General features: G+C 38.2%; 1 protein-coding gene across 7 annotated transcripts in view; it reads left to right on the forward strand.

The window, feature by feature from the left end:
* The window catches only part of UTRN (utrophin), a 416848-nt gene that overhangs the window by 178727 nt on the left and 221667 nt on the right, over positions 1 to 16454 (forward strand). For all 7 annotated transcript variants that reach the window (XM_054195259.1, XM_054195260.1, XM_054195261.1 and 4 more), the window contains 7 exons: positions 365 to 500; positions 2716 to 2865; positions 4061 to 4145; positions 5722 to 5927; positions 7065 to 7182; positions 11557 to 11762; positions 13320 to 13474. In XM_054195259.1, the coding sequence (XP_054051234.1) occupies positions 365 to 500; positions 2716 to 2865; positions 4061 to 4145; positions 5722 to 5927; positions 7065 to 7182; positions 11557 to 11762; positions 13320 to 13474 (1056 nt within the window). The remainder of the gene's footprint in view (positions 1 to 364; positions 501 to 2715; positions 2866 to 4060; positions 4146 to 5721; positions 5928 to 7064; positions 7183 to 11556; positions 11763 to 13319; positions 13475 to 16454) is intronic.

The following is a 16454-nucleotide window of genomic DNA, read 5'->3' on the forward strand; positions in this document are numbered from 1 at the left end:
CTTACCCTGGAGGGTTTAGGGACATTTCTAATCCTTTCACTAACAGTGGCCTTGTAGTGGCTTACAATGATTAGGCCTGAAGGTGGTGTCATTACTGTCACTTACATTAAATGTTTTCTGCAGACTTTTAAAAATGTATTTTGTGACTTTGGAACTGAAATTTATCTATTTTTAAGGTGGTAATATTAATTTGAAGTATCTTGCGTTTTAGTAATGAGGACAGAATCCTTTGAATACCAAAATGAATCCTTTAAAACGCTCAAACCACTGAAAAACATGTGACTGTTGCGTCAGAATTAATGTAGGACCGACATGCTGTGTTCGGTGCAGAAATGCATGTAGATTTTTTGTTTTCCTTTTTAAGGCTAAAAGGAGAGAATCAGCAGCTGATAGAGTACAGAAGGAAGCTTGATGAGCTGCGTTGCTGGTTGGAAAATACAGAAAATGCTCTGGACACAAGATTTGCATTCAGCCATGACGAAAACTTCCGAGAATTACAGGCAAGATGGATTAGCGTGTATATGTGTATGCGCATGTATGTCTTGTGCAAAATCAGGACGTGGATTTTGGGGAAGGGAATTTTCACATTATAAATAGGCAAAGAAATATTATGGTTGTGTTGAGACAGTTTTGTGAGATTGCTTACATAGCAAGATGCATCTTGTAATGAAGTTTGGTTGAGTTGATAACATAGTTATCTAGCCAGAAGATAGTGGCTATATAGCAGAAAGTGAGAAACAGATGTACTACTGATATAATTTAGTAAGTGGGATTTCACTGGAGATTAATGCCCTCGAGTCAACTTTATAATTGTCAAAACTTCAGCAAAAAGCCAATAAGCTTAAAATGGTAAGTAAGCACCATTGTCCCATTTACTGGGCAGCTTTAATACTTTTGTAATGTGTAAGATTTTGTTTAACCTTCTTTTTAAAACTATAATGGTTTTGGTCATTTCAAGTAACTTGGGTGCATATGTATATGTGTATTTTTCCTGTTTGTTTTGTCTGGCTTTGACAACAAAATGTCTTTGGTTTGTAGGATGTGTGTAAGAGAATGTTTCTAGAATCCTAAGAGAATGGAAGAAGTAAATCCAATCATCCTGCTTGCTCATTTTTTAAAAATCAGCAATTAAAAAAAAAAAAAAAGGCAAAAAAACCCACCAAACAAAAAAACACCAACAAATAACCTCTGATAGACCAAATCAGGTGGAAAGGCTTGAACTTCCAACAAATGTGTATAAATGATGTAAAGTAGCTGCAATTGTGTTTTGCCTAAAATTGTTTTGTGTCAGTTGAGCGTTGGCTGTATGACTCATGAAAGCTTAATTTTTCTTGTCTACCTTAATATAGATTCCTGAAATTAAAGGTAGAACTGAAATAAGGGGGGGAAAGAGCAGAATTTGCTAGAGAAACGCAGATAGGAGATTATTAAGTACCAATTTGGTTCTGTGAATGCAGGAACAGATGCACAATTTTGCTTATGTATATTAAGGAAAGGTGAGCTTGCAATAGAACAGGTACTGAGTAAGATTGCTGGCCTGTTCAGGAGGGTGAAGACCTCATCTGCAGACAAACTCAGACCTTGCCTTGTTTTGTCTAGTCAAAGAACAATGAGAAGGAATATGATGATGAGGATAAGAAAGCATAGGGGAAGATGAGCTATTATTAAAGGCTAGTATTAGGGAAGTGGGAATAACAGATGTTAATTGATCAGTCAGGAATAAATACAGTCTGGGAATGAGAAGGAGATTTCTAAATAGAGCTTCTGGAGCAGCCTCCAATTAAAAAGGATATAACGGGGTTAAAAAAAAAAAGAATTCTTTTCAGGTAGACCCTTAAAAATTTAGGAAAGGCACTATTTGATATAGTGCTTACTGTAGCAGGGTACTCTGTTCAGTGATCTCCCTTCCACGACTGTGTTCCTGTCACTTTACTGTGCACACCTCCATAATTCTTGTGTAACAGAGATTAACATAAATATTGGGGTGGATAAATATGATTTGTACTTGCTATTGTAATTTTTTTATTCTAGTGTTTTAAAGACAAAATTTATGATTCCTACTTCACAGCGTTTGTGGTCTGTGGGCAAATGATAACACAGTAAATTTAAAGTCACTAGGGATCCAAGCATAAACTTTTTTTTGCAGGATCTGACCTGCATATTAATGCTTAAAGAGAAAGAAGGCTGTGGGATTTCGATCAAAATGAAGCTGTAAGGTTATGTTTAGTTTTTTAATACCGTTTGAGTACTTCCTTAAGTACCTTAAGAGGAAGTACATGGTAGTGATCTGTCATGTCCTTGTATAATGCATGTCAGGAGTGGGCCCTTAGTTTTCAAGTTTGTTTTTTTTTTTTTAAAAAAAAAGAAAAATTAATGCAGGCAAAATTTTGATTGACAATGTGTTGCCTTATGGATACATCCAGAGGTGATCAAACAGAAACGTCTTGTGAGATGAGAATCACTCTGCATAATATGAAGCTGTATAGTTACCTCAGCTATTTGCAGGTTTGTGAGTTTTTTCCAGTTAGCAATAAATGTTGATATTTGAATAAATGTCTTACTTTCTAGATATAGAATAGAAACCAAAATGGAAGCTTTTCTTTTATATACTTCCAGGGAAATTTCTAAATATTGGCGTTAAAGGAAAGCTTTCCCCTCCCTTTGTTTAAACATGTATGCATTTTTCTTCAGTCTGAAACTCTTCTGTCCCTTTAGGCCTTAAGTGAAGAGATGGACGTACAGGGAGACAAACTGGAATGGCTGAACAGAACTGAACCTGAAGTGCTTCTGGATAAAAATGTTGATCTTCAGGAAAAAGACAAACTTTCCGATTGCCTGCAGTCCCTCAATGTGAGGTGGAATAAGGTGTGCATTTCTTCAGCATTGGGTACCTGAAGTTGAAAATATAGTAGTGTAGTTGGAATGGTTGTTTTCATTTCCATGTATCTGCAAAACGTACATAAAATGTCTTGGAAGCCATGCGGGCATGTTTAGGAAATGTGCTCCAATCCATGTCTAAGTGAAAACTTTTTTCCATCAGACTGAGTTAGTTTAGCTTAGGAGTTTGTTGATTTTTCTTTTGTATTAGCTTTCTTCTAAACAGCTGGATCAAAAATATTTTACTTATTTGAGACAAGCAGTAACCTATAAATTTGAAATTGAGAGAATCACAACAAACCTTTGCTGTATAGAAAAGTTGGATGTTTGCAGCAGTTAAGAGGAAAATGAACAAAGCTGTGGTAAAGCTTAGTGAGAAAGTCTTACCAAGTGTATCTGGGATTCTTCTTGAGTATAACTGCTGTAAATTAGAAATTCTAGTGTTCAATCTCATTGGTAAGTATATGAGAAGGAAAGAACTCGCTGGTTGGAGTAAAACTACGCCATTTTGAAGCAGAGCCTGTAGATCCAAATGAAAAAGGAATAGAATTACTCGGGATTGTATTATGGAGCAGGGAGGCAAGAATTTATTGGGGAAAGGGGCTTTTTGATAGTTCAGGGAGAGGAAAAAATACCTGTTTTTACCTACACAGCCATGAAAATGGGATATTCCCTCCACCCTGCCCTTTGTATATTACATTTCCATCACTGCCTTCTAAAAAGTTTTAAAAAACAAAGTAGGGAAATTTGTCCTCACTACAGTAGACTTTAGCGGTAACATTTTTTTCTTTTTAAATTAATTCTGTATTTCTCTACTTCCCTGTCACTGATGACCACAAATCATGCTTTGCGTTGTCTTTCCTTTGAAGCGTAGTCAAATAATGAGTCATAGCTTTGATGCTTAGGCAGTAAAAAACATGTAAACAACCTGTCTACAACAGTTCATTTATTTCTCTCCAAGATTTAGGGTAAGACACTGGAATGTATTGAAATAACACTCTGAGTACCTGTTGGCATATTTATTGTTTTTAAATGATACCTTGAAGAAATTCATTGAAATGTATCTGAGGCATGCCATTGTAGCAAGCATGGTGTAGAATATTTTGTCTTCTAATAACTGATTACTTTTTTGCTGTTAATGTAGATTGTCTTACTGGTTTTATTCCTCTCTGCTGGGCTGTAGGTGTTCAGAGAAGTGCCTGACAGAATGCGAGAACTGGAGGCATTTGTTGAGCAGTCTCGTCTCGTTACACAGACCAAGCCTTCTGGTGGGTGATCATTCCTTCTTTTGTGCTTAATTGTATTGAGTTTTTGACCTCTCTGCGGTCAAAAATAATCCAAAAAGAAAAACCTTCCCAATGAATTTAGACAAGTGGAAATAAGAAATGTTGTCCATTGCTGTACTTGAGGCTGCCTTCATGTTACTATGGAAGAGGGAAGATTTGGTTAGGAAAAAAAGTCACTCTGCAGTTCAGGACTGGGGGAGTCCTTTGGGGTTCCCCTAAGAGTTTTGAAATGGAGGAAAGTTTTAGTAAACCTTAGGCCTCCTCATCAGGAGTCAGTGTACTAGGTACCGAATAAAAAACAAAAATAGCTGTTTGTGACAGCCTGGTTTCCTGTGGATTTGTACCTTGTAGTCATGCCTTTTAGTAATTAAGATCCACTAAAAGACTTCCCTACAGCTAATTATTTGTAAAGTATCTCTCCTGCATGAGATTCTCTGCAGTCCTTTAAAAAAAGGCCATTCTGTGTCTTTCAGCTCAGCAGGGACACAGATAGATCATTCTCATCTGGTAGATACTGATCTTCCTGAATCTTGTAGGGGAAGCTGTCTAAATATGATACGTTCTTGTATCAGGCACTGACACTGGCTGTCTTTTTAAGTCGTTGGAGGCAGATCAGCAGATACAGAGTGTAAACAAGATGCCCAGGTCTCCTTTTCAGAAAACTAGGTAAAAAAGACAGCCCTTGCCTGAATGAATTTACAGCTTGAACTTAAGTAAATTAGCTCTTCTTTTTTCAAGTCAGCATCAGTAAACAAAATTTAATGGAGGAAAACCAACTTTTGTTTAAGCCTTTCAAAACCTTGATTCGCCTTGTTTTCCTTTCATAGAGGGTGTTTGTTAAGTAAAGCTCCTGTATTTCATTGCTTGAGGCAAGTGTGTAATATTCATGCTCAGCTTGATTTAACAGTGTTTTCTTGGAACTATAACACAACCAAACACAGCTTCTGGAGTGAACCTTATTGTTCAGCTCATTCCTCACTTCTTTGCAGTGTCAGGTTAAAAAGACAGAAAGGATGGGGCTGAACTAGCAGGCATCTGTCCCTTCTTAGAACAGTCGTGTATTGCCAAGTCCATGAAGCATCTATTGCAGTAGCTCAACTTACTTGTGCTTAAGTGAATGCCGAGCCAAGAGTGGAGAAAACCTTTCCGACACATAATACAAAATTGAGGAAGACAATTTTAGATGTTTATCTTAAACGAAAAGATTGTTTTTTAGTGAGGGTCAATTCCCTTTTGTGTCAAACACTGTTTAGCTTTGTTTCATTAGATTTAATGTCACTTTGCCTTTGCAAGTTTGTTTTGTATTTAGGCTGAATAATTTGGGTGAGTCTTTGGCTTGCAATGAAATAATTAATAGCCTTTTTTTAAAATAAAAGGAAAAGGAATTTTTGATTGTTTAGTTTCTGGCATTCCTCAAATGCAAATTTTGCTGTGCTTTCTTTGTAGATGTTGTTGCATATTTATAGTAATTACAGCCATCCCCTGCTCTGTAATTCCCACGATTGCATATGTAGCCATGACTTTTTTCCTTTAACAAAACCCACAAACTCTGTTTCAGATGTCCAAAAGGTGGTGCTAGTATCTTCTTCATTGGAAATTCCTGTTCAGACTCGGCAGGCTTTGGAACTTTCTGCACCGGCTGATCTGGATAAAACTACAACTGAGCTGGCTGACTGGTTGGTATTGATTGACCAGATGCTCAAGTCAAACATAGTCACCGTGGGAAATACTGAAGAGATCAATCGGACTATTGCACGAATGAAAGTATGTGGTTTTTTTGAATGCTAGTGGATTGGAAAATTGCTTGCACTTTAATAGCTTGTACATTCAGTAAAGAAATTACATGTGTTAAAAAAAACACCCAACAAAACTGACTGCAGTAAATGCATAACCTGAAAATTACACTTTAAATGCTGTCATTATTACACTCCTCTCTACTATTTCCTGTTAATTCCTATATGAGTTAGGCACTGCTATTTTTTTGTTTTAAATAGAGAATAACTCCTGAAAATGATATATTTTTTGAGAATGTATGGATAGCTTATGCTGAAGACTTTGGAGCAGCTTCATATTTGCTTGGAGGATGACCTTTATGATCCACTCTCCAGTGGTTTCTAATGAGTTTTGTTGTGTTCTACTTAGACTAAACAGTTTTCCAGAGACATGCTAAAATGATTAAAAGTTGTAAAATAAATGTTTATGATGTAAATGTTTGTTTCTGTTGATAGCTCATGCTATGCTGAGCCATGACTAAGGGCAGTATTTGTGAGATGTATGGTACCATTAAGGTTCATTTTATCTGACTTGATATCAATTAACGTGAGTAACTGTAGAGTAAAAGCTGCAGGCTATAAACAAATGTTAAACTGTTTCTGTGGGTGTCTAACATAATCTGGAATTGATAGAATAATGTGATGTACAGTAACTTTAGAAACACTTTCTTTTAACTTTATAATACTTGTAATATCAGTCCCTGGTACACCACAGTGAAATAACTCTTGTTTTTTATACAATGTGTACTCCGATTGTTCCTCCCTGTTCTTTTTCTTCTCTATCTCTTCTTCCTCCCCATATAAACGATGAGAGCTTGGTAAGAGGAAAATAAGTTATGAGAGAGTGAAAAATAGATACTGTAAAATATTCCACAATGACTATTGGTAACTCTGTGGTTTGTACAGGTTAATCTTCACCTCTGGATCTTCAGTAACTGTAATTCAGAATATTTTTGCTTTTTAAAGCAGTGCTATAATACTGTGACAATTCAAGGGTTACAATAATGACGAGAACAGCCATCTACTCACGGTGACACATACACGTTTTGTTTTATTTACAAATACTACAGATGATGTTAACTAAATTCTACTTTTTTGAACTTAAAAATCATATCCTAATTCTCAACAGATAACAAAGGCAGATTTGGACCAGCGACATCCTCAGCTTGATTCTGTTTTTACATTGGCTCAGAATTTGAAAAATAAAACTTCCAGTTCAGACATTAGGACAGTGATCACAGAAAAATGTAAGTTTCTCCATTCTGTGTTTGCAAACACAACGTTGCCATGGCAGTAAAAAAATCGTCATATCTTTCTCTTATGCTCTTGATTTTAAGCCTAGCTGAAGTTGCGTTCCTTGAACAAATGGAAAACTTAGCAGTTAAATGGCTTTCACTCTTAACAGTCTAGTGAAAATTCCTGAAACAAGAATTTCCACTTGTTTTCTTGACTGGCCATTTTTTCAAGTACAAAGGTAAATATTTTTGCTGGGATTTCAAAATATCTTATGCAGAATTTGAGTAACTTGACAGCTGTGGATCCAGGAACCAAGGATTTTTTATTTATTGAAAAAAGGAACTAATCGTGTATCTTTATTTTTGTTGAGCTATGATGCACTGGATAACTAGTGAAAAGCATGAAGGTATTGACTTAGGACACTAACTTTGTGTACGTACTTTTAAAATTTTTGACTGAGGGTTAGTAGAGCTTTTAAGTCACTGATATATACTTGAAAGTTGAGTTTCCAGTTTAAAAGTCCCTACCCCCTACGAAAATTTCTTTTACTAGTACTTAAGGAAAGAAAACATACAACTGACACAATTACAAACTAAAGGACAATGTATTCTTTGAACTCTTAAGTTTTGTTGGTTTCTGAGATTAGAAGATTCATGTATCAGGAAATAGCACAGTTAGAAGTAAAAATTGGAAGATGTATTTCACAATGTTCTCCTCTGCAATGTAGTTTTCCTTTACTTACATCTACGTGAATTTCTTTGGTGTCTATAAGATTTGCTGGAGATAATAACAGGGTTAGATAGAAAGGCCATAGAAATTTTAAAGGATCTGATGAGGTGGCATCTGCGGCCTAAGATTAAGAGGAACTATGGATTGGTAGGGGAGTAAGATCCAAAGAAACTAAAGCAACTTGTAGAGCCTGAGTTTTGGCAGCCACTCAGGATTAGGGGTCAGGTGGAAACTTGGGGGAGGATAGTAATAATGTAGTCCGTGGGAGTCTGTCAGCAAGGGGAGATCTGGTCATTCACAAAACAGTCTTGATTCTTCAAAAGAGGTGAACAAGGAATAAAGAAACTGTGTGTTGAAAACTTGAGTTCCCCTATAGTCATGCCTATCCAAGGTGGGAACAAAGAAGCTGTGTATGCTGCCATGGATGAAACTTCCAGTATATACCCTAGATGTGTGTGAAGATTTTGCTGCCTGTCATGGAACGTGAAAAAACTGAAGGTTTTGTTGCTGCTGACATTTGTAAAGGAAGGTTTGCTCTTTGAAGAAAAGTGAAGCTCAAGACTGCTTTATGCACCTCGCTATTTAAACACTGAGGGGAATATCCTGGGGTGCATCAAGAAAAGTGTGGTGAGCAGATTGAGGGAGGTCATCCTCCCCCTCTACTCTGCCTTGGTGAGGCCGCACATGGAGTACTGTGTCCAGTTCTGGACTCCCTGGTTCAAGAGGGACAGGGAACTGCTGGAGAGGGCACAGCAAAGGGCTACCAAGATGATTAGGGGACTGGAACATCTCTCTTAAGAAGAAAGGCTAAGAGACTTGGGTCTTTTCAGTCTGGAAAAAAAGAAGACTGAAGAGGGCATCTTATCAATGCCTGTAAATACTTAAAGGGTGGGTGTCAGGAGGATGAGGCCAGGCTCCTTTCAGTGGTACCCAGGGACAGGACAAGGAGTAACAGGCACAAACTTGAGCATAGGAAGTTCAATCTAAACATGAGGAGGAACTTCTTTCCTTTGAGGGTGGCAGAGCACTGGCACAGGCTGCCCAGAGAGGTGGTGGAGTCTCCGTCTCTGGAGACATTCAAAACCTGCCTGGACGCGTTCCTGTGCAACCTGCTCTGGGTGACCCTGCTCTGGCAGGGGGCTTGGACTAGATGATCTCCAGAGGTCCCTTCCAACCCATGCCATTCTGTGATTCTGTGATTATACCAATGTCCTACAAACTCCTGTGAGCCTGCTCTGTGTTGTTTGATGAAGCCTAATTACTCATGTAGCTAGAAGCACAGAAACAGAGAAAAGCTTTCTTCTCTGGAACTTCCCTCCCAATTACTGTATGGACACTGGGAATTAAATACACAGTCTCATGAGGAATTCTTTCCAATCTTTCTGCCTTTGATACCAGACTGGTGCCCCTGACAACTTTTTCTAGGAACCTACCTATTGAACTCACTGAATGCTGAGGCTACCAAGAATTTCACTATTTTTCTGTCCCATTTTCCTGAAGACTGAAGAGAGCAGAAATATATCAACAGTACAGAGAGTAAGGTTAACCTGGCCATTAATAGGGAAAAATATATCAAGAAATATTCTTTCTGTAATAATACTCCTACTATGTAAACATCAAATATCTATCCATTTCAACCAAGTTACTATTTTAGACAGCTGTTTCTCAGGGATTAACCTGGCCATTAATAGGGAAAAATATATCAAGAAATATTCTTTCTGTAATAATACTCCTACTATGTAAACATCAAATATCTATCCATTTCAACCAAGTTACTATTTTAGACAGCTGTTTCTCAGGGATTAACCTGGCCATTAATAGGGAAAAATATATCAAGAAATATTCTTTCTGTAATAATACTCCTACTATGTAAACATCAAATATCTATCCATTTCAACCAAGTTACTATTTTAGACAGCTGTTTCTCAGGGATATATTTTCCTTCCAGCTTTGTGGGGAGAGCCTAAACACTTCTGAGGTTTTTCTCTGCAGTTCATTAGCCAGCACACAGGGTTATAGTCTTTTTTCACTCCTGCTGTTTTTGCTTTTGCTGTTTCGGTGAAACCACTGATCTCTCCCAGCAGCTGCTGGTTTCCTTTGAACATGCTCTTTATCCAATATAGTAACATTTATTTTTTTTTTTAAATAATAAAACCCCATATTATTATTTGCTGTTGGGTCACTGAAGCTTTCTAAGTTCTCATTCAGCATGACCTACATCATGCCTGAAAATTAATCTAAAACTTGCCTGTGGGTGGAAATTGACGAATCTATATCACACAGATTGAGTTTGTCCGCCAGTAATACATGATAAGTGGGCTTTGCTGCCACAGACCTTGAGAGCTTTGTGAAACTAAACAGAATATTGTTGAATGTATTAAGGTTAACAGATCTTCACAAGCAGATCAAGCATAATGGCTTTGCATAATTGTAAAAGACTAAAAAAAAAAGAAAAAGTAAAGGGTAAAGTTCACTTAAGTAGTTTTAGCTTAAGTACAACCTTTGGCATTTTTGCTTCATGAGACTGAAATGAGAGACAGGGAGATTGAAATGACCTGAGTATCAAGTGTGTTAGTTTTCTAATAAAATTGCATACTTGCTGGTAAGATAAACATATTGGATATGTTACGTACTGCCTACCTGTTGCTGCTCAGAGTACACCTATGGTCAAGAAATTCAGTTTAGGTTTTTTTTTGCATTCGCTTTTTTACTTTTTAGTTCTAGTGATATAATGCGTTCCTAATAACTGTCATGAGAAATGATAGGGAAATCTATTTCCACTTCTATAGACTTCCAAGTAATATGCTTTTTTATGGTCTGTAAGTATTAAGAAGAAGGTATGATGCTATTAATTTCCATACAAAGGCAGGCATACTGCTTCCCCTGACATGCTATTTTTTTTGTCCTAGACTCTTGTCACGTTGTCTTTTTCACGCTTTGTTTATTAAAGGTTAAAGCCTGTTTATCGATCATCTAATGTAACTCTATTGAGAGAGGAATGGGATACTTGAAGGAAATGGGGTGTAATCAATAGCTTCTCCGTTCTGCTGTGTAATCTGCATAAGCCTGTAGAAACCTGTGGTAGAATGGAAGTGCCAAAGTAGGTTGTTACTGGAGTGTTTCTACCTTGGCCAAAATTGTAGTACAGGTGCCACTAGACTGCCTTCAACATACAATGGTCTGGAAAGCTTAGTTCACTTTGTATAAGCTATCCAGACCTAAATAGTGTTTATTATTTATTTGTTTATTTGTAGTGGTTTAAGTTGCGGATGCATGAAAGTGACTTGCTCTATAGCCATCACCCTAAAATTGTGCTCCTTGGAGCCCTGCTGTTGGTATATCTCTGCAGTGCAGCTGCGGCACATTTGCCTCCCACATATGTGTAGTTATAAAGTAAAATAATGACTTTGAAATACTCCAGAAATAATAGCTCTTACCTGTATGCTGACCCACTTAAAAAGGCGGCCAAACACTTGCATTTTTTGTTTGCTTGTGTGAATGCGTAAACTACATGCGAACTAAAATACTGAGTATGGAAAGTACTGTATTTGAGAATGAATTATATTACTGCCTCTTGTCCTGACAATTAAGTGGTGTAGTTATGGCTACTTGTTTGTTTGCCTCAGGTTTTTCATATTCTGTATTGTCGTACACAGTGGAGAAGGTGAAGAACCAGTGGGACAACACCCAGCATGGCGTGGAGGTGAGGCAGCAGCAGCTGAAGTACATGCTGACAGACAGCATGCAGTGGGATGAGCAGAGGCAAGAAATGGAGCACCTCATGGAGCAGTGTGAGATCCGTCTGCGTGTGCTCCTGCAGGCCTCAAAAGAGATGCTTGCCAAACAGATTTCAGACAACAAAGTAAGACCCTCCACACTTTTATTTTTTTTTTAAGTCCCTACCAGACTCCTCAGCCTATGTAATACTACTGGATGCAATTGTAAATATATAGCTTAGTTGTAGGACTGTTTTGGCAATTCTGTCTCTTTTGGGGCATGATATATTCTAAATTTTCTCTTATTTTTTTTTTTAATATATCAGACTTCCTGAGAATCACCTTCTGGGAGGGAAACAGGTGGTACGTGTGCATGTGTGTCTTTTTGGAAGTGTAGTTGAATGAGTGTAGTGTAGCATCTAAATAAATGATATTATGCAAAAAGCTTGTACCTCAGACCAATAAAAGTTTAATCATACAGCCACAGAATGTAGCATGTACTACTTATAGAAACCTATTAGCAGTGGTTTAGTAAATCCAGGAATGGACCAAGCTATTTAAAATTATCCTGAATTTCACTTCTGGTGGATGCCAGGCGTGTTCAACACTTTTTTTTTTTTTTTTTTTTTCCAATCCCATGCAATATTCACTGCTTTTCGTACCACAGGAATCCTGCTGTGATAAATCAATAAGTCTGATGTGCTTTGTCCTGGTGGCTGTCAGAAAAAGGGCAGGCTGTAGGTGGCACAGGATGAGAGCTAAAGAGACAAATCAGTGAGGAGGTGCCCTTACTTGGGCAGTATTTAGAACAGGGCTATAATAGAGTTTTAGATAGAGAGTGTATGTGTGTGTATATATATATATATATATAGATGTGTGTGTGTATATATATACACACACACACATCTATATATATATTCGTGAAGGGACAATGTAGGCGTGGAGCTGGGTATGGAAGGAAGCAGGGAGTATAACTATGAGAAATGCTCACTGATCCATAGCTATTCCAGTAAACAGTAAAACTGTGTGCTTTTCATCATCTTTCTCTACACGGGCAGGAGAATTGAAAATGGACTGTTAGGTCTGCTTGCTTTCTTAAGTGAAAGTAGGCCTGTGCCTAAACATATAGTACAGAGATCATAAAATATAACTGGACATATATATATGTATGCAAATATATTTTTTCATTTAGAAATAATCTGAGTTCAGGATTCTGTAAAGTCAGCGCACCTTATGAATATCCTGCCACAATAACCAAACACACCTAATCTATTTTCTTCATTTAAAAACAAAAACCCCATACAAAACAATGAAATCAAATTCTCTTGCTGCGCGCTTCATTTATATCACTTTTAGCTATCCTATCACTATTATCATAATCTAAACTTATTCATGCTACTAAAAATATGGAAGTGATTTTTTACTTCTGTTGCCAGTAAAACATAGAAGAGGATTTTTCTAGCCTTTGGCAGTTCTGGCAAATCTAATTGTTCCCTACCTATTTTTTTGATTGGTTCATTGTCAGGACACTTCGTATCTGTAGGTTTCCTTTTTAAGATTTTTCTTCTAGATGAAAAATATGCACATTTTTGTTTAAAAAAACAAAAGGTAAAAAGAAGGATTTTACAATATAATAAAATGCATAATTTAAAAAATAGTCCGATTTTGATTTTACTCTGTCTCATTCTGGAATTGTTTTTTAGCTGTTAGTACAGGATTTGCATAGAGGTGATATCACAGTAGCTGCATTCAATGATCTTTCTAATAAACTTCTTCGGGAGTATCGTGATGATGACACAAGGAGGGTGAAGGAAATCACCGACCAAATGAACACTTGTTGGATTAATCTAAACCAAAGGTAATTATAAGGTTTCACTCTATATGTAGCTGTTTGCATCTTAAACTTGTATCCTATCTATACGTGTGTATTGCAGTTTCTTCTCCATCTGCTTTACTGCAGTATTTAGGGCTACTGTGAATAATTAGTCAATTACAGTCAAGCTGTTTTGAGTTTTGATGATGGAAATTCCCACGGTTCACCATGGAAGGCTTCTGTACGACTTCTCATTTATGTGGTGTTTTTTAAGTGTGGAAAACAAAAAGTACTTTTCTCATGTTTGGTCTCAAGTTTGCTTGTGGCTATTATTCTCTAAGTGTCTTTGAACAGTTCCTCTCCTGTTCCTTGATGTTGGTGTGCTTTATGTATTTGTAGTTTGTTGCTGTGCTTTCTTTCCATAAGGCTGTAAATATTCAGCTTGATCTTCCAATGCATTAACTCATTATGGCCTTTCATCTAATGTAAACTTGCCCTGAGTGGGCATGCGTTTTGGGTTCCAGAGTGTGCTGATGCTTCTAGCACTCCCATCTAGAAAATACTTGAGCTATAGGAACTGAGACTTACTTGAAAATAACTTTTTTTTCATCTTCTATTAAGACATATTTGCAAATGTGTCTTAATGGAAATATGGTATTTCCCTATGCATAATATTTTTTCCTTCAAGGTAATCTAATCTCCATAGAAATGCTTTTTAGTATTTGATAGACAATTAACATTTAGAATAGTGTCTGCCTCAGTGTCTGCAGCTTAAAGGACAATATACTTTGTGGTTAGAGGGACAGAAGAGAAAATTGATCCTGTGTATATGGGAGTAGGGGACATGACAACCAAAGTCTGTATGTATGTGTGCATATAAAAGGGGCAACTGTTTTTGTAATGAGATGTCAGTTAAGGTAATAAAAATCCTAGGTAATAAAGTCTCTGAAGTTGAGGTTATATTATAGAATCATAGAATTGTTAGGGTTGGAAGGGACCTTAAAGATCATCTAGTTCCAACCCCCTTGCTATGGGCAGGGACACCTCCCACTAGATCAGGTTGCTCAAAGCCTCATCCAGCCTGACCTTAAAAACTTCCAGGGACAGGGCTTCCACCACCTCTCTGGGCAACCCGTTCCAGTGTCCCACCACCCTCATGGTGAAGAACTTCATCCTAACATCCAGTCTGAATCGACCCATCTCTAGTTTTAATCCATTCCCTCTGGTCCTCCCATTACCCGACATCCTAGGAAGTCCCTCACCAGCTTTCTTGTAGGCCCCCCTAAGATATCGGTAGGCCACTATAAGGTCTCCTTGGAGCCTTCTTTTCTCCAGACTGAACAACCCCAACTCTTTCAGTCTGTTCTCATAGAAGAGGTGCTCCAGCCCTCTGATCATCCTCGTGGCCCTTCTCTGGACATTTTGCAGCACGTCCATATCTCTCTTGTAGTAGGGGCTCCAGAATTGGACACAGTACTCCAGGTGGGGTCTCACGAGAGTAGAGTAGAGGGAGAGAATCACCTCCCTCGACCTGCTGGCCACACTTCTCCTGATGCAGCCCAGGATACGATTGGCTTTCTGGGCTGCTAGTGCACACTGATCGCTCATGTTGAGCCTCTCGTCTACCAGCACCCCCAAGTCCTTTTCTTCGGGGCTGCTCTCAAGCCAGTCACTGCCCAGCCTATATCGGTGCTTGGGATTGCCCCGACCCAGATGGAGGACCTTGCACTTGGTCTTGTTGAGCTTCATGAGGTTGGCATGGGCCCACCTCTCCAGCCTGTCAAGGTCCCTCTGGTTGGCATCTCTTCCCTCCAGCATGCAGCTGTCCCACACAGCTTGCTGTCATTGGCAAACTTGCTCAGGGTGCGCTCAATGCCTGGGGAAGCATTCTGGGGAGTGAGAGGAGAACTTCGCAGTGGCAAGAAGTAGGTAATGAAGGAGGCAGAGTAGAATGTCATTTCATCCTTCTTTGGGGTAAAATGGTACTTCTGTCATCTTGTGCTTTTGATGTGGCAGCTGGTTTCCTGGTTATGTCCATTGAGAGATGAGATACAAAATAGGCAAAACTTTGTATGGCTCATTTAATGTAATTGTTTGAGAGAATGAAAATTTGTTAATCTTTAAATGTTTTGAGATATAAGATTTTTCAAGTGAGTAAAGCATTTCATAATTATTCTATGTGATGCAGACAACTTCTTTTAATGGTTCTTCAGAAAACTTACAGTAGACAGTAGGAAAGGTTTTGGCATGTGACAAAACTTCCTTGGCTTTTTACTTTTACTTTTTCTGAACTAGGTCATAGTGATGAGGTCATCTCCTGAAATGGCCCTTCCTGACCATTCATTTGCATTAAGATTAGGGACTGCAGCGTTTTCACCCTCAGATTGTCCTTTCTTACCTCAAAGGAAACTAACTTCATCTGAATGTCATGGTGACATCTGGGGATGAAGATGCAATTAGAGGGTGAGGGGAAACAGCTCCTTGTTAGATTAGCAGTAACGGTAGACTACAGCTCTGTAGTAGTCTCATTCACATTCAAACTTTGCAGTGTTTTGGCTAGAAGTGGCATAAAACTGCCCACCACTCAGCAGGTGACTAGAAAGAACAACTCCTGCCTGGAAGCCTCTAATTATGTTTGAATCTGCTAAAGTCTGGAATAATAAGCAATTACATTCTGTTACGTATAACTGAAGCTCCTCAATTATCACTAGGGCTACTGTTTTGCAGTCTGCAGCCTTAGGAAGATGAGTATCTACTTTGTTTTTTAACCAGGGACAGAACGTAAAGGAGAACTCTGAGAACCTGTGGGTAGCCAGAGCGTGGAGCTGCTTAACGTTAACCCCATGGACCAGCAGAGTAGAACTGAAAGGGGAGAATGTGAAGTGAAAGCACCTTTTCAAGGGAATGAAACTTTCTATACTTGCTTTAAATGCAATAAACAGAAATACTAGTGAACCTTGAGTGACAAGGCTCACTTCATGAGGCAGATCTTGCGACATGCAGGGGTTGTTCACAGAGCACACGT

This window comes from Rissa tridactyla, chromosome 3 (assembly GCF_028500815.1).
Source record: "Rissa tridactyla isolate bRisTri1 chromosome 3, bRisTri1.patW.cur.20221130, whole genome shotgun sequence".
Lineage (NCBI taxonomy): Eukaryota > Metazoa > Chordata > Aves > Charadriiformes > Laridae > Rissa > Rissa tridactyla.